The sequence below is a fragment of the Pagrus pagrus genome (genome assembly GCF_965226575.1).
Source record: "Pagrus pagrus genome assembly, chromosome: 2".
NCBI classification, from domain to species: domain Eukaryota; kingdom Metazoa; phylum Chordata; class Actinopteri; order Spariformes; family Sparidae; genus Pagrus; species Pagrus pagrus.
Genome location: NC_140186.1, coordinates 30,031,629 through 30,059,167, shown reverse-complemented (window position 1 = coordinate 30,059,167; position 27,539 = coordinate 30,031,629). Strand labels below are relative to the sequence as shown.

At 39.7% G+C, this 27,539-nt stretch overlaps 1 protein-coding gene across 2 annotated transcripts in view; it reads left to right on the top strand.

Moving 5' to 3' along the window:
• frmpd1a (FERM and PDZ domain containing 1a) overlaps positions 1 to 27,539 on the top strand; it is a 45,582-nt gene that overhangs the window by 1,779 nt on the left and 16,264 nt on the right. For both annotated transcript variants that reach the window (XM_084339993.1, XM_084339994.1), the window contains exons 2-7: positions 9,365 to 9,478; positions 17,781 to 17,903; positions 18,266 to 18,429; positions 24,743 to 24,845; positions 25,003 to 25,048; positions 26,322 to 26,426. In XM_084339993.1, coding sequence (XP_084196119.1) covers positions 17,785 to 17,903; positions 18,266 to 18,429; positions 24,743 to 24,845; positions 25,003 to 25,048; positions 26,322 to 26,426 — 537 coding nt within the window. In that variant the 5' untranslated portion in view covers positions 9,365 to 9,478; positions 17,781 to 17,784. The remainder of the gene's footprint in view (positions 1 to 9,364; positions 9,479 to 17,780; positions 17,904 to 18,265; positions 18,430 to 24,742; positions 24,846 to 25,002; positions 25,049 to 26,321; positions 26,427 to 27,539) is intronic.

Sequence of the window (27,539 nt, the reverse complement as noted above, 5' to 3'; positions counted from 1 at the left end):
CTTAGGCTACTTTGAAACCAGAATATTGTAAGAGGTAAATCCCTTTAAAAGGGTCCACAAAACATTTGAGGATGTGAATGCGTCAGATAATCTTCAATCTTCCCAGAGAGCAAAAACTGGTCCTGCTGCCACAAAAATGCAGCTTTTCTTGACTTATCAGGGCACAATGGTGAATCACCAACTAAAGAGACTGTAAGGAACTGTTCTAATGAGGTCTAAAAGGTTTTAGGTCGACCCTAATCTCCTTTGCCATATAGACAGCGCTTTCAGTCAGTTTGGCTTTAATCTGAAACTCCTGATCAAAGGGTTTTCAGACGACAGCAGAAGTAGTTCTATAAGCGCTTTTAGGGCAGTATGCTCATCAGTAGCTATCCATCATTTCTTACTCAATGGAGACAGACAACAAACTGATACCTGACTGCTGAGTCAGTAAAGTTTCTATTACTTTAGACTGTACCTCCATAAAAATGTTATTGCCTGGAGGTTATTGGGAATTCCTGGCATCCTACAGTGCGAAGAACTGAGGGAAAACAGACATCTATTCTTCTGCTATCAGGCAGACATCAATACACAGAAAGGGAAAGTCATACACTCATCTGAAGCAATCTTTTTTTTGATATGGGCAGTTATCTCCAAAATCAAAAAACACATTTTCCTTTTTTTACTTGTGCTATTCATCCATCTAGATTGTTTTGGTCACAAGCATCGATTGCAAAAAAACGTGGATAGCGCAACCGTGACGTCACCCAGAGGTTTTTGGAGCCGGTATGAAGCTTAAAGTGGGTGGTGCTGACTAACCCCATCTTGGCAGTGCCCAACTCCACCTAAATCTGGCTAATCTGAAAATGGGCAAATGGGTGGAGCATCGGTGGAGATGAGGCAAGCAGAATGAAACCTGGTTACGGAAACACGAGTGGCTTCAAACTATCTAAGGCTAACAAGCTAGCTAGTCTGTGTGTTTGTATTCAAATTAGCCTCTGACGAAAGTTAGCACTCACTGGAGATACTATCTTCTGATCACTAGATCTTTCTGCAGATGTGAAGAATCAAGAGAGAAGATAAATCTACTTTTATTCCCAAAAGCTAAAAAGTAAGGTGTTAAATCCTTCAGAATCTCCAGGCTCTGCAGATGGCTGCTTCCTCTCAAGATCGCCAGCTCCAGCAGCTGTCTGCTAGCTGTTAGGGTTGTTCGTTAAACTCAAACACTGGCATCTGTTCCTCAGCTCAGAACTGTTAATACAACTAGCACTATTATTTTTTACGATATTTGCATGAAAAATATTCCAAAAGGCACAAACACCGCAAAGAGGTCAAGATCGGTGATGCGATGAGCTGTAGTGAAGCCTAGCAAACAGCTCACAGCTAGCTGTCACTCAACACTGCCATGCCCTTGTTATGCATCACTTTAAGCTTTAATGTAATTCAAAGGTGCTTGTGACAGCGTGGACTTAAAACATAAATGGTGCCAACCTTGGCTGAGCTGTAACGTTAGCAGCTGTAGTTCAGAACAAAGAAAATAATTCCAACATGAAACTGCTCACAACAAGGTCATGATTTCAGGAAAGAGTCATTGCTGTTGAGTTTTTCTAATGTATTTTTTTGGTGCTATGAGTACCAGAAGCCGAGTTCCCTATCACCCCATTATATGTCCCAGTAAATTCAAGAAAGGGCAGACATCTTTATGGACGATATCTTCAAAACTCTGCAACTCACACCAAAAAAGTCTTGATGAAAAATAGCACTTCTAATAAGAGAAGATATATGTATCTTTGATTTGTGGATGAACTGTCCCTTTAAGCTCTAAAGATCAATGCTTCAGCCCATTGCCTTCTTAGGGATCCTGAAGAAAAACTTAAGAACTTAAAATTCAAAACAGATTTCAGAGTTTTCCACAGACATTTTCTTAATTTCTGGGCCACCTGGCATGGTGCAGTACCCCACCCTGAACCATGTCATCGAGTATTAGTATAGAAACAGTATCAGTTTAACCATATATGTCTAAGAGATCCCATATTGTCCAGGGCAATGTAATGTGGCCATTTATTATATGTTTATAGGCAGTACCAGTTACATGTAGGTAAAACATATTTGTGTTTCTGTATGCCTCATATGCTCAGAGCATCTCCAGTACACTGTATTTATAAATCCTAATGTCTATTTGATACTGGAGACGATCCGCTGTCATTCAGCCCACTGTGCCAGTGTCCACCGGATGTGTGAATGAAGCGTCTCACTTGCTCACACACAGCTCCTCTCTCCACTCTGCTTTCTTTACATGCTGAGTCTATTTTTGCTGAACCAACTCTCTTCTCTGCAGACTGAAATTCATCTGCAAATGTCTATAAATACTCATATTTATAGGCAGTTGACATCAAATTATGTTTTTTGTCACTTTCCTGCAAGTCTGTGAAAGAAGAAATGGCATGTTACAATTTCCCTTCTTTTAGTACAAAATATTCAGGAAATACAGGTACAAAATAATGGTAAGATGGTGTGCTGTAGTTTTAAATAAAAGCATCTTTTAACACATTGATCGCAAATTAGCTATAACCTTTATTCAGTTTATTGTAAAATACAAATGTCAGCAAAACAACTATAAACACTACTGGAAATGTTACCTCTAAAGAACAGATTGACTCTGGCTTCTGAAACACTGGCAGTGAACATTTGAACAGTGGAGACCACACACTACCACACAGCTACATCCAGTGGACACAAGAACCAACCAGTGCTAGCAAACTTACCTCAGTTCTTGATAGGCTCAGTTTGAGCATTCTTACTTGTAGCCAAATGATTCTTGGGAACTATATTTCAAATTGCCAGCTATAGCTGTGTATTTGCCAAAAAAACATTTAAGTAAGCCAATGTAAAAATAAAAGATTGCCCTCATTAATGATCTTGAGTTAGCAGACCCAGTCCCATTGCTCCCATGCCAGTGACTAAACTACCCTCCTGAACATTAAAGCCAGTGGCTGTATATCTGTGTCTCATTGAGAAAATGAAACATGTAAAACTAACTGATGGCACTTATGTTTCTCTATTTCATCTCTCTCAGTCAAAATTGTTAGTATCTCACTAACAATACAAAACTAACTGAGATTCTTATCTCTTGCCATTAATAAGTTAACAAACGCATCAGTCAATTGAATAACTAGAAACAAAGTTTGCAAAGTTAGATACACATGAATAAATATGATAGCAGTGTTGCCTCGTATCCTATTTTCATATTTGCCATAAGCACCCTTTTAGCTTTTTGAGGGAGTGGAGATCGAAGATAAATGTGTTCCCTGAATCAAAGCCAAACTTCTGCACCCTGAGACTAAATACACTTTATAGATTGCAATGAATTATGAATCAACTAATGAGAGTAAGGCAGCTTATCATCTCAATCACCGTTCTGTCTGGCACTGCATGTAAAACCAAAGTTCCTGAAAAAACACACCTTCCAAACTTTTTAAACACACAAACATGCATACAGTGTCAGCCACACGCTGTCTGTGTCAGTTGAATGATTAGCATTTACCTGAAAAGGTCATTCGGTTACAAGGAGGGTGTGCGCATGCTTGCAGGTCTGTCTCTGACTGTGATGTGAGCTGCTAATTGGATTGTGTCCCCTCTCTGCTGCTCTTAGGATAGAGAAGTTATGGGTTTTGGTGAGCATTCAACTAGATGCTGTCACCTGGCCAAGTCTTTGGTGTGTTGTTCGATTTACATATTTCATTAGTTTTATGACAAACTACGACTTCCTCAAGTTGAATAAGGATTTCATAATTTCATAAACATTATATTGTATGTGTAATTCATAGCACAGTTTGAATGGGATCAAAACAATGATTTGTCTCTCTCCATTCACTACCATGCATATTTGTTCTGAAATAAGGTCCATATGGTGGTCCACCGGGAGCTTGACTTCGCCTCTCTATAGAACTTAAACAGGCGAAACCCAAGGCCGTTACAATTGTGTAAATTCTCATTCCAAAAAAAATAAAATGTATACAGTAAATGGTGCCAACCCGAGCTGCACATTTGTCACTGTGTGGCAGCAACAGTGACAATTTGTAGGGATGCAGACTTGGTCTGTCAGCTTGTCTGCAAAATTTCTGCCATAGTTTCACTGCTGACATGCCTGCTGACCTCTTGCCCTGTCACATCCCCATACTGCCAATACCATTTATGTGTGTACTGCATCTTTTGGATGTGTCGCATTAATTTCTGAGGACATGCCCAACCAATGCTCAGATGGTACAGATGCAAGTACCCTATGTCTTCAGATAAACATTGACGAAGAGGATAAACAGACATCAGACAGATGCAGTGCAAAGGAGGCTGATATGATTTTTCCCATCATGTAGGACTACTCCTACTGTGTAACTCATACTTTTGTAGAATGAATTCATTCATTATTTTCATATGCTGTCAAATGTAGACAAATTAAAGTCTGTTCCTTAGAACAATGTTGAACATGGAGTGTAGCATTTTGCATTTCTGCTAGTAGCAACATTTTGCATTATCCCCTATGTATTAAAAGCAGGTTAAACAGAATCTGAGAAACACGCAAATTAAAGGGTGTCTGTGCATTTGCTATTATTCAGCCAGAGAAACCAAACAAAGAAACCATTTAGAGGTATAACAAACAGTCAGCACAGTTTTATTTTACTACTAGCTTTATATTCAAGTGATTATAAGGAAGCCCAAATTCCCTCACAGACATGGCTGACATACAAAAACACAGTCTCCTCGACACTTCATCACATCACAACAGTCACCACTAGACATACTCATGCACATACCCAGACACATACCTTGCACTTTGCAACTAATTAGGTTTTAGGTAAGAAAGAAGAGGAAAAATAGGAAACAGCACGGGCAAGATTAGCTGGACATCCTTTGTGAAGGAGTGGTCAAAGTGGATGGGGGATAAGGTGCAGTACCTGTTTGCTGGCCAATGTTACAGTTTTTCTGAGAATCCTTTTTTGTGCCTCAGTAGAATTGCCAAACCAGCAGATGATGCAGAAGGTTCAAACACTTTGTATAAAAGCACTGTAAAACATTTGCAGCATTTTGTTGTAGACATTAAAATGCTCTTGACTGGTGCACTTCAGCCAAACAGGTGCTGTACTGTCTTATTTGTGACTCCTCTGGCATCTAAACAACGGCGGGAAAAAAAGGCCTATGGGTGCTGTATTGTTCCACATATACCATACAAATCCACAATAACCTTCTAATATAATTAAACAATCTAAGAAACTATATTTGAGTAATATAAAGATTGTTGTTAAAGGTTGGCTTTCAATTGGGAATTATCAGTGGATCACTCTTTAGACCAGTATTGACCAGGGTAAGCATATAACCTGAGGCAGTTGCAAAAAGCTGAGTTGGTAAACAGTGGTGTGTTCAGTTTACAGATGATACATGCATTTTAGATAAAATTCTTGTTTTAATCTGGACTTCCTTAATGCAGCCTAAAAGTGCCTTCACACCTGCTGTACATGTAGTCCACCCACACAGGTGTTTTCACTTGATTGATTAGTCCTCGTTTCATCTCTCACTAACCTGGTAGTTTTGTGGTTGTTTCACATAGCCAGTCCAATCTCCACAGCACTCTGTCAGTGCAGAAGAAAGGTCTGGCTGCACCAGTTATCATTCTGGTATCCGGGAAAAAAACACTCACAAACCAATCACAATCTTCCTGGGCGGCTATAAACCCAGAATGCAGTGAATGGCCAAATCCCCAAAAAATCATAAGGTGACAGGAGCTGTCTATTTATGTTTGTACCTTTGGTGACCAGTTTGGTGTTAGAGTAACTTGCCAATTTCAGCACATAGGTTGCTAAATTGGAGGTTGTCGTTTTACATAAGGACGGTGACATGCAGATAGCAGAAGGAAGGGGGTAATGCTGCCTGAAGTAGGTGCCCATGACAGGCTTTATAATGTATCATCAGTCTACATCCAAGTGATAACATTATGAGTTGTAAATTGACATAGTTTAGTGACATTTCATATTTTATAACACTGCTCCACCCTACAAATCCTTCCTTTTTGATTTTAATCTGCTGTTTGAAAGTTTTTTTTTATTTTCAGTGCAGAAGATCACTTTTGGCTGATTGAAATGGACAGTAAATGTCTGTCATAGACACTTTTCACAGCAGACATTTTGACTTGTCAAAGCAAGAAAAGCACAGATGTGACCAATGATGTTAACGATGGCTCCATCCTATCAAGTGTCCCAGTAAGCCATGTCAGTAATGTAGCTTTCATTAATGTTATATATTTCACCTGTGCTTTTCCTGCTTAGACGACTCAAAATGTCTACCATGAAAGGGGCTACAGATAGCCAAGAGTAAAATCAGACGCAAAACTGTGTGAAGGATTTTTAAGAAAGTGTTTTAGGAGAACGTTAAGCTGTCCTTTTATTGCAGGAACAACTTCTTTTGCATGCATCTCCTTCATTATTATCAATTTACTGTATTGTGATTGCCCAGTGCTGATCTATGCACTGCACTAAAAGTTACACAGCACAGCCATTGACTGATAGCTACTGCTTGTGCCACGATCAGATAAAGATGGCGGAAAGTTCAATAAGGAGGGTTCTGAATGAAGCATTAACTAACACTTAAAAATCATTATCATACTGAGACGAAACTAAACATTTGCCAGGCAAAATATTCACAATGTTTAGATTTAGCTGTCAGGTTTGTGACAAAAATGCTGTTTGAGTTCACACCTTCAGGCAATTTACAGTCACAGTTAAAGGATAAATTCACCCAAAAATGAAAATGTAGTCATTATCTACTCACTCCTATGCCAATGGAAAGTCCGTTGAAGTTTCATAGTCCTCAAAGCATTTCTGGAGCTTCACAGCAAAACAACGTTGCAGTAGTCTCCTAAACATTTGAAGTAGATGGGGACCGAACATATAATGGCTCCATACAGCTCATCCAGCATAATCCAAGTCTCCGGAAGCAGCATGATCCCGATTGATACGTGGTATGTTTAAAGTCCCCATCTACTTCAGTTGCTTAGGAGAATGCTGCAACAGTTTTGCTGTGAAGCTCCAGAAATATTTTGTGGACCACAAACCTTCACCCGATTTTCCATCTGCCTCAGAGTAGATAATGACGGAAATTTCATTTTTTTAGTGAGTTTATATATGTGTTTGCACTGTGGGGGGAAGCTAGAGCCCCTGGAGAGAACCCATGCAGAAACACATACAACTCTACATCCAAAGGCCCTGGCCAGTAGACAAGTTTTGAACCCAGAACCTCCTCGGTGTGAGGCAGCAGTGCTAATCACCGCTGTTGGAGTTTATGTAGTGATCTCAACATATCTTAACAGAGTTAACCTGAGTGACCTGCAGGTTTGCAAACATTCAAAGAGTTATTAAGTAACAGAAAGTATTTACAAATTTCCATTTTCAATTAAGATTAGATGCACCTTCCCCAACTCCATCCAGTTTGAGTAATATACTAAGAGTGCAGCTGTGCACCTCAATATGATATATGATGATATTTTCTAAAGCTGACGTTCACCTGGATTTTTGCATTATGGATTTAAAAGTAGTTTCAGTCATTACTGTATTTACAAAATAAACAGATGAATTCCCACGCTTTAAATAATGGGTTCTTGCTCTAAATTGGATTTCTACATAATCCAACGTAATACACATAATCCCAGTACATGATAATGTTTGCCAGAATGTTTAAAGTACTTCAAAGTCAGTTACTAACAATACCTAAATTAGCTTCTTACATAAACCCCATGTGTGCTTTAAATGGGTTACAACACTGATCCCAAATAGTATTTGGCACCCAGGTGTGACTTTTGTGTTCTTTAGGTTTCTCTCTCCGACCCATCATAGCCTCACCTTCTTGTTCCATTTTTGTATCGCTCACCTTTCCCTTTCTCATCTTTCGTCTCTACTACCTCATGTATTTCCTCTCTCTCTCTCTGTCTCTGCCTCTATGTCTCTCTCTCTCTTTCTCTCTTCCCCCCTCATTCTCTGTCTTGGGCTCTGCGTCGGTATGCCTGTTAGTTGTTCCTGGTAGAGTGAAGCGGCTGCATTATCTAGATACATTATTGATGCACGCAGCACTCTGACTAACGCGCACACACACATGCACACATACACAAACTCCAACCACTCACTCACATAATAAAAACATACATACACTCATAAAATCAAACACATTGTTGCACACACACACACGTACACCGCCGCGAAGAGCATGTGCCTCAATTTGTTTCTGAATGTGAGCGGGAGTGGTAGAGAAAAAGAGAACGACAGCACACGTGCATGCTGTTTCTGTGTGGCCAAGAGAGCACAGCTGATTCTGCCCAACTCCGTCTCTTAGAAGAGATGAAGCAGTCACTCTGTTTGAAATGCACGGGACTAAAATTAAGCACAACATCTGCAACCACACGCTGAGCTAATAGGTTAGTGTTGTGTGCTTGCTCAACACCCTGTAGTACTTTAGGAGGAGGGGGGGAAACAATCAATCTTTAAAAATAACTAAAGAGCAGTCAAACAAGAGACATTCAGAACAACCAAAAAAGAGAGGAGAGTAGAAAGAGTTATGAAAGAGAAAAGTACTGAGGAGTGACAATTTGAGTGGTGGGGAAGGCGGAGGTAGTCGAGGGGGGCGCAGAAGAGTTCCCAGCATCTCTTTTCCCAGGGCTTTGTAAGGGCCTCATTAAATATGGATGGTGTTTGGAGCAGAGCAGGGGCAAGTGGGACTCCACAAACAGCACAAGCAGCCCAGGCAGGCCCATCCTGCTGCGATGGAGCCTGGCTGTCTTTTTCGCGGTGTCTGTCTCTCCATCCTGACTCATTCTACTGTCTTCCCCACTTTTCCTCCCTCCTTCATTTCCGTTTTCTCAGCCTTTCTCTCTTCCCTCAGGTGTGTCTGTCTATCAGCCACTCTGATGACAAAGTGCATCCTTTTTCACCACTCGGCCTGTCTGTTCTTGTCTTTTCCCTCTGCTAATTTCCTCTCTTCTTCATCTGTTCATCCTCTTCCTTCTCTCATCACTGCTCATTTCCCTCTCTTCGCTCTTTTTTTCTCCCTGTGATGATTGCCGAGTTGTTTGATTAGTGCCAATGAATAAAGAGAGAAGCTTCCCCTCCATTGTTTAGTCCCCTCTTCATAGCTTTCTATTCCTTTTAGATCATTTAAAATTATGTGTGGTGCTTGACTGATACTCCTACTGCATCTATCTATCCATCCATCCATCCATCTGTTTGTCTGTCTGTGGACTTTTCCATTCACAAATCTGACTATTTTTTGGCCATGCAAAATCATTCGGCTGTGATTCAGCCCCACAGCATATCCTAACCCTTAATTCTGTTGTTGTGCCTGCCCTCAGGAGATGAAGACACATCAGGCTGGTCGTCTGCAGCAGAATGATGGACGGAGAGAAAGCAGAGCGGGACTGTAACTGGCGCCTTCATGGAGCCCTGATACACAGGGCAAAGAGCAGGTGTGTGTGTGTGTGTGTGTGTGTGTGTGTGTGTGTGTGTGTGTGTGTGTGTGTGTGTGTGTGTGTGTGTGTGTGTCAGTCTTTCTAAGTCAGTATATGCAAATGTGAAACAGATTTTGTTTTTATGTGTACACAAAAACAAAGATGCTGAGATAAGAGGATTAAGAGAGCGTGGGATAAGGAGAGAGTGAGGCAGACAGACAGACAGACAGTGTGAGGGAAGTGAGTAGTGAACCAGAGACAGACAGTCTGTGTTATAGTTTTAGTCAGTCTGTTACTCTAAACAGACCTGTAAGGTTTGGCAAAGCTCAGCATAATCTGGCTCAGCGGGAGTGACGCACAAGCTCACCGTCACAGCATGCAGACACACTTGGTAATCCCATTTGCCTGCTCTGTGTGTTAGTGTCTGTTTGCATTCAGAGCATTTTACAAAGTTCATGGTGTAAGAAATGGAAGCTATACCCGATGCAATTTGGGGGAAACATAGTTACAGTATAAAGTATGTTCACGTTCAGCTATACTCAGCCCTGTCTCAGCGAAATTGTTTTTGTATACAACTTATTGGACTGCAAATACATTTTGAGGTAAACAAAATGCCAACTGAGTTATGCTTTCTAACCCTAATGAGTATATGTTTATTAACGTACCTGGCAAGATGCAAAGATGTTGATACTGAACGTAGCTGTAAAATGTTCACTGATAACTTGTCTAATTTGTTTTCCTCACAATATGCTTGTCTATCCAGTGACTCCTGCATTATTCAACTTATATTGTTTTGGTACTGGCAGCACTTGGTGAAGGTTAGAGGAACATCATGCTCTGTTTTCATATAGAAAAAGTAAGACTTAAGACGTAAGATTTTTGGAATAACAAGAAGTGCTCTTGTTGCCTAACCCTAACAACAGACAGGAGTCTGGATGTGAACCCGCGACCGGTGTCACGGTTCTGCACTTTTTATGCCCACCATTCACCCAGACCATCTTACTGCAACTCCAGTGTGGTACAGTGTGGGCTCTTTCAGATCAATGCTGAGCTCCTTAGATTTTCCCATTGCAGTGTTTGTGGCTGAGTCTAATGGGTGTATCTTTTTTTTTTTTTTTTTTTTAATGGGTGTATCAAACAAGCCCTATTAAAATGGCACCAGAAAAGTCATCAGGCTCTGTCAGTCATAATCACTCAGAAGAAATTAAGAGGCCAGGCTACAAAGAACATTTGATTTACACAACTTTTAAAATTGATGGTTCAAGTTGCTGTTTGTATATTTCGGAGCCAGCCATTTGGTCAGATTTTCAAAAGATCTAAAATAAATTCATTATTGAACCAAAATGTTTTGTGACTAAGTAGTTTGTGTTGCTCTCATTCCATCACAGAAAAATGAGAGTTGCAGAAATCATTGGAACTCAAGACTGCCATGATATACAGTACATGCTCTTAATAGGTGTATCTAAACTTTTGACCACAAGTGTAAATGCAGTGTTTCTTTCACTCGTGTGTTTCTATCATCTGCATAAAGATAGTGAACTGACTGTTGCTGGAGGAAACTCCAACAGCATTGCAGATGTGGAAACCAAAATTTGTAACAAATTGAATTTCAATCTTTTGTTGTTTATTGTTAAATACCAGCAGGGTGCCATTTTTTGTTGAACTCTGGAATCTTTATTTTTCATCAATATTATTTGAAATTACCTAAACCATAACCGGCAAAAAGCCACCAGGATAAAGTACAGTATGTAGGAGTAGTATGTTTAAATTGCAAGTTGAATCGAATCATGAACTTGGAGAATCATGACACCCTTAGTTGCTATACCTCAGAGAGAAGCATAGAGCATGTCTTGGTGGATGGATGGTTGAATAAAGCACAAGACAAGTGACTGTGACTTGCATTTCTTGTGGGCGTAGGCTAATAAAACAGTTACTTAGGGAAGAATCATGGTTTGGTTTAAACATTCAAACAGTGAATGCGTCCTGTCTCATGCTTCAAGTCATTGTTGGCCTTTTCACTATTTTGCAGAGCACATGATTGTTCCCTGATCGTCATGAAGTGTCAGTGAAGTAACCATAAAAATTGTAATAAAGTGTCAGTTGTCACACTTACATAATGAAGGAGAAGAAATTAAATATGTTAACAGAATATTCTCCAGATACACGTACAATACTTTCAATAGAAAATTTTCATCATTGATTACAAAAAAAATTATTTGAGTATCATTACTTTGACTATGAAATGTATTTGCTGTAGTTGTATAAGCCACCTACTGTAGGAAACAACTTATTTTTAAGATGACTTACTGAGTGTTTCACCCTCTGATGTCTGTCTGGATATAAATATGGTTTGTTTGTCTCAAGGCTGATTAATCTCTGTGGTAAACTGAAACTTTACACAGCATCTGTAAGTTCTGTGATGAGATTCATTATATCAGCAGCTGATGTGGCTGCTTCAGGACAACCAACACAGCTCATTATTTTTAATAATGCTCATATACTCACTGCTGCTCTTTCCACCGACACATGCTGTTTATTACTCGCGTGATTGTTACAAGAACATTGTTCATATACATGTGAACATATGTGGAGACATTAAGAGGGAGTTAACTGTAATGTTAGGGTGAGGAAGAACACACTACACTGTAAATTATATGACTTTTTTTATAAAAGTGTGCATGTTTTTTATGCAATCAGTTTTCACCTGCATTCAATAGAAAAATTCAATTTGATTTGCATTTTCAGTATGTGTGAAACACGAAGACACACACAGGGAGAAGTATGGATAGAGGGAGAAGAGAAGTGACTAAATAAATGAATGAATGAATGACTGTACAGGAGCGTGCATAAGTATGGGCAATGGGGATAGTCTATAAGTGCTGCTGCAGCCCCATCACTCACCTTGTCTCAGTGTGTGTATTTGTCTGCAGCAGTTTAAGTATGCAGCATTCTTAAAACACCTCTTTGCTGGGAGATGACATCAGGGTATCCTGCAGTGTATTATAGCCACCATGCCTAAAACAAACGACTACTCCTGTCATTGTTAGAAGAAATACAATTTTTGAAAACAAAGCAGAGGAGGTAACTCTCACAACAAAAGGTCACTTACACTATGTAATGAGTTAGGCAACTGGTTGGATACTGGTCTGATTTAGCTCACCTTGTGACAAAGATTGATTACCTTGTAAGTTAACTTTATGTAGGACTTTGGTAAATGTTATGAAAACCTAGAAATCATCTTGTCTTATTCTCTGAGGGTGGAGGGTTAGGGTTGTTTTGCAGTTGTGAGTAAGACACAGAGAAACAGATAAACATGTGAGAAACCTGATTCCTCCCACATTTAAACAATAATCTAATAGAAAGACAGGGAGGGAGACACTCAAGTGAGGGATTGCATGATGAGGAGTGGGATGGCAGCAACACATTCATGAGAAATAAAGACACAACAGACGTTGGGCTAGATGAACTCCAAGGAAGGACCAGTGTGAAAAAGAAAATGTTTCATTCCCAATTCACATCGTCTCTCATTTAATTTATTTAATAAATAAAAAATCTAAACCTGTCATAGATACATGTAGATTTAACTTTTAGAGCTGATTCAGTAGACGTGAAGTTATTCCTTACACCTGTCCCCACAGTAGGGTTGCCAGATTGGCGCTGTGTTGTAACTGGGCCAGTAACAGCATCCAGGTCACTGCACAGTGCAAGTACCTGGCAGAACATGCCGTAGCTGTAGAATCTCTATCCAAATGTTGGCCAGAGGATTAAATGTCTGTTCGCCAGACAAAACTCTACATGTTTAACTACTACCAAACATGGAAGTCACTCTTTGGTTGGACTGGTTGAAATATAGTGGGGAACCACATCAACTAAAAATGTGAAACAACATGTATTTTCTAACTATGGCACAGAATAATGAAGAATAGTACAGTTTTGTTGGGCAACAGACATATGATAATAATAATAATAATGATAATAATAATAATGATAATAATAGTAATCATCTTCATTTTTATAGCACCTTTCTTAGGGTTGCAAGGTTCTGTATCTGTACAGAATAAAAAATATTTAGTCTGGAGCTAAGGCTGCTTCACACCTGAACTGTTTTGTGTTGAAAGCTGTTACATTTTCAAATAGGTTGGTTAAAACTCTTATGTGGACCCAACAATTCGATGGACCAAGGCTGCTTGAAAAGAAGTGTCTCAATATGTGAAGTCAAATGAACCTGGACCAGCCACAACATAGTGTGATAGCACATGCAGGTTTTTAGCTTGAATTCAAAAGCTAAACTGCTATTAAATGTGTATGATCCATGGATTAATTGTGGGAACTGTCAAGGAAGCGTTCCTATAAGCAAACCATAGAATTATGTCAAATGATTTGGTAATCATTGTTAAACATATGCACATAAGCACAAGTGCAGAGATTTTCCCTGATACATCAAATTGGGACATGGAGTTGAATCAGAGGTGTGATGTGCTTGTGTCCTACTCAGTTTGTTACAGCTGTTCCTCATTCAAAACTGTGTGGAACATAGCAATCACAATGCAACTGTTCCCTCCCACTGTCATGGTACAATATGTTTTGTTTTCATCTGCCCGTCATTATTCACACCTATGAGGTTCAGTTGCAGACTAATAATGCTCCAAACCACTTGACTCTTTGTGACCACCAGTGGAGATCAATGGAGGCATAAGGTGCTGTGAAGTACAGCATGACTTGTCAGACCCGTGTTTGTAACTTAGCTTGTTTCTGATAATTCAGTGTAAATACAAAACAAACTTGATTGTGTATTTTATTTGATCTGGTGAGTAAACTGACCTTCAGGTCCAAATTCATGACTCATCTCTCATCCAGAATAAATGACAATGAATTCAGTGGAAGAGCAAAAGATTCCTTAAATTCCACCTTTCCATTAAAACCAAAAGTAATTGCAAGAGTCAATTGATGCCCCAAGAATATTCATGAGAAAGTTGGGAAATGCTATGTCTTGTGGTTGATGTGAGAGGGGAGTACAGTATAATGTTCCCAGCAGCTTCTAATGTTACACCTTTAAAAAAATCTGCCGACATTTCCTGTCTTCAGCTCTCATCTTGAATGCTGTGGTTGCAAAACAGGAATTGCTGTGCGGTCTCAACACTATTTTTTCAGTGTGGACCACTGGTCTTGTACTTCATCAGTACAGTCAATCAAAGCCACTTAGGAAGGAAAATATGTTTATGGGATTAGCGGCGATTAGGTGTGTTTGAAGACTTTGTCCCATCTGAAATGCACCGACATTTGGCTGTAAGCCAACCCTGATATTTCAGGATGAAGTAACTCCTCTGGAAATCCCTTCAGGGTCGTACTGTTCCTTTATATTTGTGTATCATTTTCACTTGTGAGATCACCATGCTGGTGAGTTAGGAGGATTATTCTGACCCCAACAAACCTAAGTACACTTCTCCATTGTGTCTGTGTAACCGGAGAAGGGAGATCCTGTGAGTGAAGCAAACAGGAAGACAGAGCTGTGGAAGAGATAGAAGTAATGGGCGGATAGGGTAAAAAGAAAGAGAGAAACAAAGAGAAAAGAGGGGTATCCACAGACAGATGGATAGATAATGTGTTATGACTCAAGAACCCCCTGGAGACATTGCTGTCTCACTGTGTCACTAACCTCTTTCATCTTCTCCCACCTTCTATCGCACTTCTCTGTTTTCGCTCCTTTCATTCAGTTTTCTTCTCTTCTCTCATCATTTTGTAGCTGATGATTCACTAGACACCTTCCTTTTCTATTCTTTATTCAGAACCTAACTGAACTCACCATCTCCTCCCTCCCTCCTCCCCCTCCTTCCTCCCCACTCTCTGGTTTTCTCTAATGGACGGTGCTAATGTCCATCATCAGCAACGTCCGTCTGGGGGAGATCCCTTCCTGCATCTGCTCACTGAGGGACACAACTGGCCTGCTGAGATCATTCACTCATTCATTGTATCCATCCATGTATTCATTTATGTATCTGCTCATCATCAATTCATTCATTCATTCTTTTTGAACGGCACCTTTGATCATTGTTTCATTGATCAGTACCAACTGCAACAGTGTCGGCTGGTAATGTTTTCACCTTTTGAGTCTGTGTGTGGGTGTGTGTGTCATCATGGTCAAATGTGGTCCTGGAGACACCTTTTGTAGTGGGAACTATCAGTGCAAGAATGTCACCACCGTGAAACGGGTAAAATTTACAGTTGTGTAATCTAAAGGAAGGCTGAGTTGAAGATGGCCGTGGTCAAAGCAAGGGGGTCAGAAGTAGGGACACGGCTCCCCCCACTACCACGGAAACGGTTTTGAGTAGTTTGCCAGTTGTGAGCTGCTGTCATTCATGGGCTCTCATTATGTTCCTCTTAGGAGCAGCTGAGTCAAGTGCAACAGCTAATGGTGAAATTTGGTACTACCAGTCCAGTCCGATATAAAGCCTCATAAGAGAACCAGTTTGAAAATTTTAAAATCAGCCCAACCCTACTCTGGACAGTGACAGAGATAGTGTCACAACTGTACAAGACGCATTAGAGAAACTTTACAGGTATGTAGTTTAAATTAAAATAAGGACAAGTTTGGTCTGGTCTCATGTAATAATGTAGTAATGACTACTGAATAGTCACGGATCGGATGGTGAACATGTTGACGGGTGTCATGGCTGGAGTGATCCCAGCGCAAGATGGTTTCTAGTTTCTAATGAGTGTAAATCATGTGTTCACTTATTCACTAGTTATATTCTTTTCCATCTGTTATACATAGTAAAGTCATTCTACATGAGCACTCAGGATTACATTAGTATCTATTTCCCAGTTTAGTAGATTCAGCCTTTAATGATGTGAAGGGGATATAAGGTAACGGTTAATGACCAAGGCTTTGTCTGACTGTCTCAGTCATCAGACTGGGAGGAAGGTTTCTTTTGTGTGTGTGTGTGTGTGTGTGTGTGTGTGTGTGTGTGTGTGTGTGTGTGTGTGTGTGAGGAAGTCTTTGACAGCAACTACATAAATTCCATGCTAATGTGTTTGCCCTTTGATAGGCCTGTGCTAGTTTACTTAAAAAGCAAAACCATAAAAACTGTTGCGTGTTTCCAAAGGGCCACATGATCTGAATTTTAGTATCTGCAGTGCCTGACTGACTGTATGACTGCACAGTCTATTAGTGTGGACTTAATGGGTTAGGGTTAGGGTTACAATAAAACCTTCTGTTATTAATTTTTACGGTTTGATAATAGATTATTCATTTCATGTCATTTTTGAAGCAAAAAGGCCAAACATCTCTTGGTTTAAGCTCTAAAATGTAAAACTGTGACCTTTTTTTTTCTATTCTTCAAAACAAGTAATTTGAATATGTCACGTAGGCTCTAAAACATATATGGAGCGTTTCAACTTTTTACTGATATCTTATATATAATCAGTAATGAAGAGAATCATTAGTGGTGGCTCTAAGCCCAACAGTTTCTATTTTTGAGTTTAAGTGGCCCTTCAAGGACAACATTACATTTGTGTGTGTGTGCATGGTGTTTGTGTGTGTGTGTCTGTGTGTGTGTGTGTGTGTGTGTGTTTGTGTGTGTGCATGTGTGTGTGTGTTTGTGTAAGCCGATATGTCATTAGATAAATAATTGCAAGCTTCCACAAAGACCCATTAGCTCACAACTATAGCTCCTACCTACAGACACCAGAGGCGACCCACGTCCATTACATCCAGCTCACCGAGCACCACAGCCTGTCAACAGTCAGTTATAATGGCCACCTGCCCCGTAGCAAACACAACAGGGACCCATTTAAAGAAGACTGCATCGTTATTGATAATTAGAAATTAGTGATATTGATATTTACTGAGGGTTGAGCACAACATGCGAGCAGTTGGCTCATAACTCGGGCTAAGAGCCTATTAGGCTGCATGAAGTCACAAATGACATCATAGTTGGCCTCAGCCCAGACGTCCCACTGCCAAGCCTAATGTGTGTGTGTGTGTGTGTGAGAGAGAGAGAGAGAGAGAGAGAGAGTGTGTGTGCACTGTGTCTCAGAAGCATTATATTCACTACTGCAATTAACTTCATCATTCAGCATCTTGTATTCTGAATCTGATTGCTGACACACTGTCACTTCAGCTTAATTTTGATCATTCACAAAATCTTGATAAGTGTTTTTCAGCAGCTGAGCTCTGTGTCCTGTTTAATATGCCTGTATTTTCTGGTTGGATTCATGCATGAAATGTTTCATTACATTTCACTTACTTATGCATTGGTGATAAGGTAAAGTCAATTAACTAAATGTCTGTGTAACTCCTTTGACCTTTGCCCCCTGGTAGGTAAATGGAGGTGCAGGACAGGAGCCGCTCCCCGTCCCGTAGGACCAGCCGGGTGGAGCAGGTGGTGGGACGATGGCTGAGACGTTCCAGAGACTTAGGCAGCAGGTCTCACTCTTTGAGCAGGTAAAACTCTGTTTTTGCTTCATTTAGATTCAGTAATTAGAGTCTCCGTTTTATCTGACCTAAATTTGCCTTTTGCCTGAGGGACAGGCCTTTTTGAAAACATTTACATACATTAATGACCCACCAAGTCATGTCCTATTAATATTAGCTTTTTCCATCATATAACTAATCATTTATGTAATATCTGGTACTTTCTATTGTATTTATTCTTTCTTTCCATATGTTTCTAAATATACAAATATGAAGTTGTTTACCAAAGAACTGTTAAGACTGCCAGAGCAGAAATGGAAATTGCAAGGCAAGATGTCATTCTGAATTAATTATTCTTGGTTTTAATTTTATGTCCACCTGCTACTCTCCAGAGACCGTGTTGCAGCGGATGGGAAGACGGCAGAGTCCAGTGGCTCAGATCAGAGGAATTACCCCTTCCGCTTCAACGTTCAGATCCAACGGGACCCCAGCCTCAACTCTCATGGCCTCACTCTGTCCTCCCAGCCCCCTATTCTGGTGCAGGAGGTCACCCCAGGTATGACAAGACTTCTTAAACTGGTGCAGACAAAATATGAATTAGTAATTAACAGCCAAACCCCTCCTGCAGCTGAATGTCTGTTCTGAGGTAACAGTTATAATGCTCAAGCTGCTCTGATACTACAAATGGTGTTGTGCGTGATTGTTCTTTACACAGATATATAACCCTTTTGTACAAAACCAATGCAGCACTTCTCACCAAGCTCATGAGTGGAACGAAACACAGTACTACTCAGTATCAGGGGGTTTGATTTCAGCTGACTCTGCAGGTTTAGGTGGGCCCAGCTCTGTCTGGTTGGTACCTCTCATCTTCCCCAACACCAGCTCAGGCTCCCCCCCCCGCCGAGATCACTTTGTACGTGCCAGGTCTGCAGTGTTTTGGTCTGCTTTGTCAGTGTCTCTGGCACAACAGGCACAGCTGTTACTTTGTAGGTGCTGAGCCGCTATGGCAGCAGCACTGTCATAACCTGCCCCATCCATGGGAGGCTCAGGGCCATACTGACAGATATACAGGACATACAACAAACTTTTAACTGTGAAACGGTCTCAGTTTAATACTGATGTCTTTGTACAACCTACATAAGCAAACAAGACCATCAGTGAGCAGTTTGGCTATTTCTATATAGTCTAGTCTTAATGCCTGTAACAGGGTTGGATTCCTGAAATTAAAAATTAGTCTCACAGCCTGAGGAAAGAAGCTGCCTTGTAGTCTGGTGGTATGGCAGCGGAACAACTGGCTTATAACTTAACATTTTATGTTGGCTTTGCAACTGAGCTATAGTCGATCTTTTAGTTGACTTGTTATTATGAAAACATTATTATTACAAAGGAATGTTGATAACTTTAAATTTAGCTCAACAAAATTACAGAGCGACCGAATCTGTTTGCTTTAGGATTACATAGAGTATAACATGCTGTAGGTGTAGGAGTACTAAAACAAAGTTTGTTACATCGTCATGTTCATAGCCACAGAAAGATACATTACCTCATCACTATGCATCCTGTAAGCAGCTGTGTTTAAAAAAAAAAAAGTAGTAGTTTCTTTCACTCGCTTCCAAAACCAATGCACATGCTAGCCAGGTCAAAATCTTTAGGACACAACACGTTTGGTGGAAACACTGCTGCTGTTGTCCACAGGAGTCGTCAGAATCACCAAAGCAATGAAAATTTCTTGAAGATTCTTTGACCTAAATAAATACATTAGTGTTATATTTGGTACTGAAATGCAAGCTTCTGTAAAGAGCTTTACTGTACGACATCCGAGCAATGAGGCTGACAGGACCACCTTCCTTTACTGCATTATGTCATACCATAATTAGTAAGAGGGTAAATATATTCTGGTCTTTCGGGAACAAAGCATTTTTGTCTCATTCTCCCTATTGTCTCCTACTTTGCATAGAGCAAGTCTCCTTAGCAAATGTAATAGTGGAGTGGTGCCAGACCACTGCAGGCCTCTGGCCACTGAACAAAACAAACTGTAAAAAGTGGAAACTCAGAGGGAGCCAATACTGTGTGCTCATACTGCATACATGGACACAGAATCACATTAGCAAAGAAAACATTGTGTGGAACTGATGTGGTGTGTGTGTGTGTGTGTGTGTGTGTGTGTGTGTGTGTGTGTGTGTGTGTGTGTGTGTGTGTGTGTGTGTGGTGTGTCAAGCATCTTCACTATAATGAGGAGGCAAAAGAGAGGAGGAGCTTTTGCCCCTAATTGAGGCTCTCATGCAGCACTTCTTCCAGGCTGTTTACTCCCCCCAAGAACCGCATCCAATCACATACCTAATGTACTTTCTGTTACGCAATAGATAGGCGAGAGTGGGGTTAGGGTTGTGACTGGACTCTCAGCGAAGGCGGTGGGATTGCATGCAGCTGAAGGTGTGCCTGGAAAGATCTGTTGAACAAGTTTCAACTAAATGCATTTACAGGGACATGAGGTTGTGACAGCACTTTGACTGGATTAACGGCACTGCACCTTCTACTCTTCACAATGTAAACTTAAAAACATATAGTTTTGCACAATTCTGATACTCACAGATGTACAGTATAGTACACCCCTATTAATGGTGCTTAGCTTTAGTGTCGATTGCAGAACTTGAAAAGAGTGATGCAACACCAATGGTTACTCCTGCTGCATGATTTGAAAGGACTTCCTCTGTTCAGAGCCAGATAAGTTTCTCTCCATTGAGAGAGCTAAATCATTCATCATTACATACAGTATCCTGAATATCATCTACTTACAGCAATCATAGTTCTCACTCAGTTTAGGATTTACTGCCTTTTAGAGCTGATGCCAACCTGTATGCTGAGTGCATAGTAAATCATTCAGAGATTCCTTAAATTGTATTGGCCATCTGTGCCTACAGCATGTTTGCACACAGCATGTTGTAAACAAAATGTTTATACACAACTCCTCTCTTGTTTTGCATTGTAGAGTGTACTGTTCTAAACTGTGCCATGTACATTTCAGAAAATACCATTTGTTTGTATTTACTGTCTCCAATTAAGTCTCATTATTTGTCAGTCAAGGGTTGAACTTACCTTACCCTCAAGACGTTGGCAACACATTAGGTAATCACTGTAACAAGGCAAAATACAGAACTGTGTATTATACACATTATAAGATAATGAGAAATAGTTTCAAAATGTTTCCGTTTTGTAACACCAGTCAATAATATTGATCTGGTCTCATGCACATTCCTAATAAACACTTCATTTGAGTCAAGGACTCCTTAGCTAATAGACAGACAGAGCATTTATTGTATAAAATTCTGTTGCACATTATACTGGGTCCACAATAGATTGTAGGGCGGTCTGGAGTACCATTTATCAACAAGTCGGCAGCAGTTGTAGCGTGGCTTATGTGAGGTGAGTGAGCTTCATCCTTTGAAATTTCTTCAGTGCTTCCTGAGGTGAAGGGTAAGTTAGAGTCTCTTGCTCAATAAATTACAAAACAATCCATTGTGGCACACTTGTATTAAAAAATACAGCTAACTGGTAAATATGTTTCAGTAATGCACAGTTACCTGACTAGTTCTCTGTTATGGATAGTTGCTTTACAGTTGCTCCATGAGGAGGACTCATGGGTAGACTATCAGATATGTTGTGTAAATTAGTTTATATAAATAAATCTTTGCTAATTATATGTTGGATTTGTATTGTTGTTAAATGTGTATTTTCAGACACATTTACACTTTTGAAAAAATAAAAACATCTGACAAAAAATTAACTTAAAAGTTAATAATTATATACTGTATATTTAGTATATTATAGTACATTATAGTCAGTATTCAGTGTTCCCCACAGGGTGAGATTTTGCTTGTGGTGGTGGGTGGTGCGGCGTGTGATGGATGGATTCAGTAACAGTAAACAATTGGTTTCTGAATAATTCTATTAATTGCGTAAATCGCATATTTATAACTATTTATATATTACAGTAAAATACATTTCCATTTTCAAAATATATTAGAAAACAAAACAGACTATAAAAATAAATATCTTTTTACATGATAAAATATATTTCACATTTCAAGAGCTCAAGACACACATTACTGTAATGCGTAGCTAGCCAGTCCAGCTAGAGGTGCAGGGCTACTTGCTTGAAGTACCAATATACACCTATGACGCGAGTATGTGCGTGCATGGTCACGGTTAAGTTGTGGTTTGTTTCAAAGGTTATGTAACACCACTGTTCCTCTGATGGCAAGTTTACATACCGTACATTAGTCAATTATAACTGACCACACAGTCAAATTCTAATGATCAAAGTTGTTTCATCGTGTTGAGATGCAGTACCCAGACAAATGCCAAGTTAAGTAGGCAATACCACTAATGTAGTTGAATGTACAGTAATTAGTGTGACATTTAACATTATTGGTGATTACATAAACACAAGTAGTTTGTGTTTGGAGTGATTTAATTTATTTATTGTGCCAAGCAAATTAAGCCACACTAGAAACATCTATTCTGAGGAAAAGCTGCAGTGCAGTCGGAGGTCAGGCTCATCTAAAAGACGAGGCCATGAAAACGTAATTCCTGTAGGTATTGTGGATGCAGTTTCTCAAGGCATAACACCTACTGGCAAAGGTTATCTTGCATGTTACTTAATGCACGAGTTGACATCATAAATCAGTCAACACAACACGATAATTTTGACAAGGAAAATGAGTTCAAAATTTGTATTCAGATTTGCATCTACCTGGGCAGACAGCCCACGTAGAGTTTATGTATGGGAAACGCCGTATTTGATGACTTCAGTACACACTGTGTATTATGTTCTGCCTGTATTTGTACTCTGAAGTGCATTTTGCTGCTGAGCTGCAGAGCCACAACGATCTGAATCCCCCTGAGGTCTGAGGGCAGATTACCTCGCTTTCTCCTGTCTGGCTCAAGTCTGCTCGGTCACCATCTGCTTCTACCGATCACAGACACACACACACACACATACATTGAAACACTCACACACACACACTCACACACACACGTGCACATGGTCATGTCTCCAGTGGCCCCACTAAGGCTTGGCTCTGTGTTTCCTCTCTCTGTGTCTCTGTGGCACGTGCTGCAGCATCTTGACAGTGAAATATGAGGCCTTCATTTAAAAGCATTTCCAGAGCTATCTGTGTCACCTCCATCTGTCTATATCAATGTTTGGATGTAGCATCAAGTTATAACTTATACCACCAGAATTGAATTACTCAGTATTGGAAGGTTACCTGTAAAACATGCTGAGGATGCTGTGGAGAATTGTAATATGGAGGTGATAGCAGGGAGTGTGATGAATGTCTATATGTACAAATTTTTATTGACACAGTAGACAGAGATTCCACATAGTTTAGGGTGCAAAATTTTTATTTTTGTGCACAATACCTGCATGAATTCATGTAAGTTTCCTTTGTTCAGAGCCACGATTTTTGCTGTACTGCCCGTTTCAGAGTGCCTCAAAGTCTTTCAACATTTGTATGGTGGAAACTCAGCCAAAGACACTGTTCATGCCTCTGTGATGGTGCACAAAAAGAAAAATGATACCCTTTCATCCCAGGATATTAATTATATAGAAGTAGATAAAATATGCATAATAAAAGCAGATTTCTAAATAAGACAATCAAGAATCTTTTGAAGTTTTGTATAAATAATATATATAAACTTTGAGTTAGAGCTTTGTTAGAGCTAATACTCAACATCCCATGCCATGTCTCCATCATAATATTGTAAAACTCAGCTTCACTGTCGCAATACCATTCTCATCCCATGTTTTAGTTTCAGTCCATTCAAGTGTCTGTTTTTTTTGTATAAAATTAATTCTTTGTGTTTCCCTGGACAGTGTTCCTGTTCTGTGCTGCAGTAAAGGGACAGTAATGTGATGAGGGAGTTTTGCATGAAAAACACAGACTGCTCAATCCTCATATTAGCTACAGACAAACCTTAAACCTCCTAGACCGAGGACTGTGAATTTAGCCCCCGATCCCTCATAATCGGAGGACATCTTTTAATATCCAGTATAAACGAGAGTGATAACATCAAGAACAAAGTGTGGTAACACTTTATCTTTTAACTATAACTATCATTAATAAATGGTAAATGTATAGTTAGTTAAACTGTAGTTAACAGTTATTCACCAAACTGCTTTATAAACATTTTATCAAGCAATTGTTAAGTTTTTTTTAAGGTCAGTTGTAGTTTTATAAGGGCCATTTAAATTGCTACATAGCATTTATTAACCATTTCCAAATTATAATAAACTTATTTTTTAACTTTAGAATCTAGAATTGCACTCATCAATCATCAATGTATTTGGAGTTTTGAGCATTGGATGTGCAAGAAAAATCATCTTCAGTTACAAACATCTGTAACTTCTGGTCACAGCCCTGTTATACTGGTGTACAAACTGTATGTTCTAACAGTGCATACTGTACAAGGTTTTTCTTCCATTCATCTCATAATACAGTGACTCATTTACAGTCTTTGCCACTAATGTTATCAGTAGGGCTAACAGCAGCCATTTAATGTTGGATGCTGATCCAGGGACACTAAAAGAGAGGGGACGTTAGGAGGGTATTAGAAAGCTAAATTAAGCAGAGGTATATACAGTTGTTTGATACAGTGTATAGTATGTACAGTAATTAGACTGCTGTTCTCCCTGCAGTGGGACGGTGAGGTTTGGACTGCTGTGTGAAAAATTATGCATCAGTGTGAGATGAAAGGAGATCACTAGAATACAGGCTACTGTCTGTCATCAATCCCGGTCGCAGCATGAATGCAGGCCAATTGAACACGCTCAGGGATGACAACACAAGGACATTTTGTGTGTCCAGGTGGTCCTGCAGATGGCCGGCTCGTCCCCGGCGACCAGCTTGTGAAGATCAATAACGTTGCTGTCGATGACCTGACCCCGGAGCAAGCTGCTGAAATAATCAGGTCCACACCGACAGCTGCATTCACACACAACACAACACAACACAACACACACACACACCCACACACACACGATTATCATGAGGCATGATTATTGGTACAAACTGCTGTTTAAAATTAAGATATACACATCAAATCTCACCCTACCTTTCTTTTTCAGGGAGTGTCAAGATTCGTTGACAATGACTGTCCTCAGAACAATGCTGGTGAGTCTGCTGAATATAGAAACAGAAACACACATTTACACACATCTACACTGATAGATTCTTAATTGGATGATGATTCATTTCATTCAGCAGCATTTTAGATTAACTTTTCTTGTTTCCTCTTGTAAAAAACAAACGCATACACAGGCATGTTTGTGTACACATACTTAGATACTGTAGATGTACAGTGTCTCTGCACACATGGGATTTCAGGAAGCTGTTGTCACCAAACACATTAATCAGCATTTCAATGAGGCTTGGGGTCGAGCGTCATTGCTAACAAGCGTCCTGTCACCAAGGTCCCGCCACTACATCTTTGTTAATGGTGACAACATGTTACAACCCCCACATGCTCAAATAGACACTCTACCATGATCACTCAATCCATGTGTGTGTGTTTTTACTGTATGTGTGTGTGCGTGTGTGGGACCTTAATCTGTGAAGGTGACATATGTGTTTGCACTAAGGAGAGATAGATTGGTAAATAAACGGCTGCTCCTAAGTGATTCTCATCAGCGGCTCTGCTGATGGAAGCACCTTTACCATCTGATTCACAGCTCCTCCATTATCGAGCTTCAAGGAATTATTAGCATTTCCCAGAAAGTATTCATCACCGTCAAGCGTGTTGATGGTAACAAAACATCAAAAGGGTTCTCAACCTGAAGATTTTAATTATAATCAGACAATGATACAAAAGCAGGAGGATTGTTTGACAGTTTGTTTTTTTTGTTTCCTTGTTTTTTTCATGCTTTAATCCGTCAACTGTAACTGATTTGGCATTAATGAATGCGGCAATGTGCATATCTTTGTACTGAGAACCTGTAGTTTGGATGAATATTAATGAATAATGGATATCTCCTTAATGTAAATCTCTTGATAGACCTTCATGTATTTGGAAGCGTGTGCTGTTTTGAAAAGGATTACAGTTACTGCGTGAATACATTTTTGAAAATGGATGCACCCAGTGCCGAATAGCTTTAATGGCAGTAGTGATATTGAAGTGGCAAAATGATTTAACTGCTTTAAGTTTTAGTCTGCAACCTGTCATAGCATACCACCAAAGAAAATAATCAGAAGTGTTTGGATACATTTCTCATGCATTCTTGTAAAAACAAAAAATTCAAAAGAAGAATTCAAAACAAAAGTAAAAAGGTTTTGCATATTTTCATTTCACTAATACGAACCGCTATACTTCATCTGCACCACGTTCAGTCCTGATTAAATTATAAGAAATACTGTGACAACTTGATTTATTGATCTGTGTTCCTCCCAGGGCCCCAAGTCATCATTCATCACACCAGAGAAGAGGGCCAAGCTCAGGTCCAACCCTGTTAAAGTTCACTTTGCTGAGGAGGTGGAAGTCAATGGACACTCTCAGGTGAGTGAGAGTACATGTTGCAGTTATTCTGCTTATTATTATTTCAGCAGTGTATCTTTCAGACAGATATTTATCACATTTAATTCAGATGTTTTGTACAAGTAATTTTGGCTGAAAGCAGACAAATTTTGCTCGGTCACAACAAACTTTGCAGCTGTGCTCTGTCAGGAATAGGTCCTCTGTACCATTTTGCCTGACCTTCTCGAAATAGCTAGCTAAGGGATCTTTGAACTTAGTCAGTGAGACTAACATGCTTTTGCATCCACATAAGATATCCAGATACATAATATATATGTTTATACCAGGTATAAATAGAGTTTAAAATACATGGGATATTGTCAGTTTTTGGTTTACATTTCACATATATAAGAACTACTTGTGTCCGTCCAGGCCCCCACACATTCGTTTTCAGGTGTCAAAAGGATATTTCAGTAAGGAGCCATGTTTGCGAGGCCTGATGAGGTGGGAAAAAAAAGACAGTTCATAAGAAATAAATAAAAAAAGATATTTCATTTATACATCAACACATTTTATCGCTTCTTCCTTTAAATCTTGTGATATACTGTATTTTGGGATCCAGTTGGAGGGCCTTGACCCCCAGGTTGGTAACCACTGATGTTAAGGCTCCTTCTAGAGTTTAAGACTTCAGAATCAGAATCAGAATCAAAGAGCTCTAGTGGTGCTATGGAGCTCTTTCTTTGTGATTGGGTCCCTGTTTTTCATTATTTCATGTACTTGCAAAAGGGCGCACATACACATGACATGATACACAATCCATCCAATTTTGATACACTATTCCACTGATTAAAATGAGGCTGTAACTGCCACATAGTATGCTGCAGTGCCATCAGCAAAGGCAGAGAAGAAGACTGCAAGCTAGTAAACATGGACGTAAACAAATGTTTGCAACACATTTTTTAGTCCTCATGGATATACAACGCTTTTTGGTTAGCAACACTGAATGATTTTTTTTGGTGTTGTTGTTGTTGATAGGAAAACTCCATTGCGCCCCTTGAATGCCTCGTAGATTTGGGTCGATTGAGTTGTTAATAGAACAGACATTGCTTTCAGTGAGATTTATAACCAGATGTACCTTTTGCACAATGTAGAGGA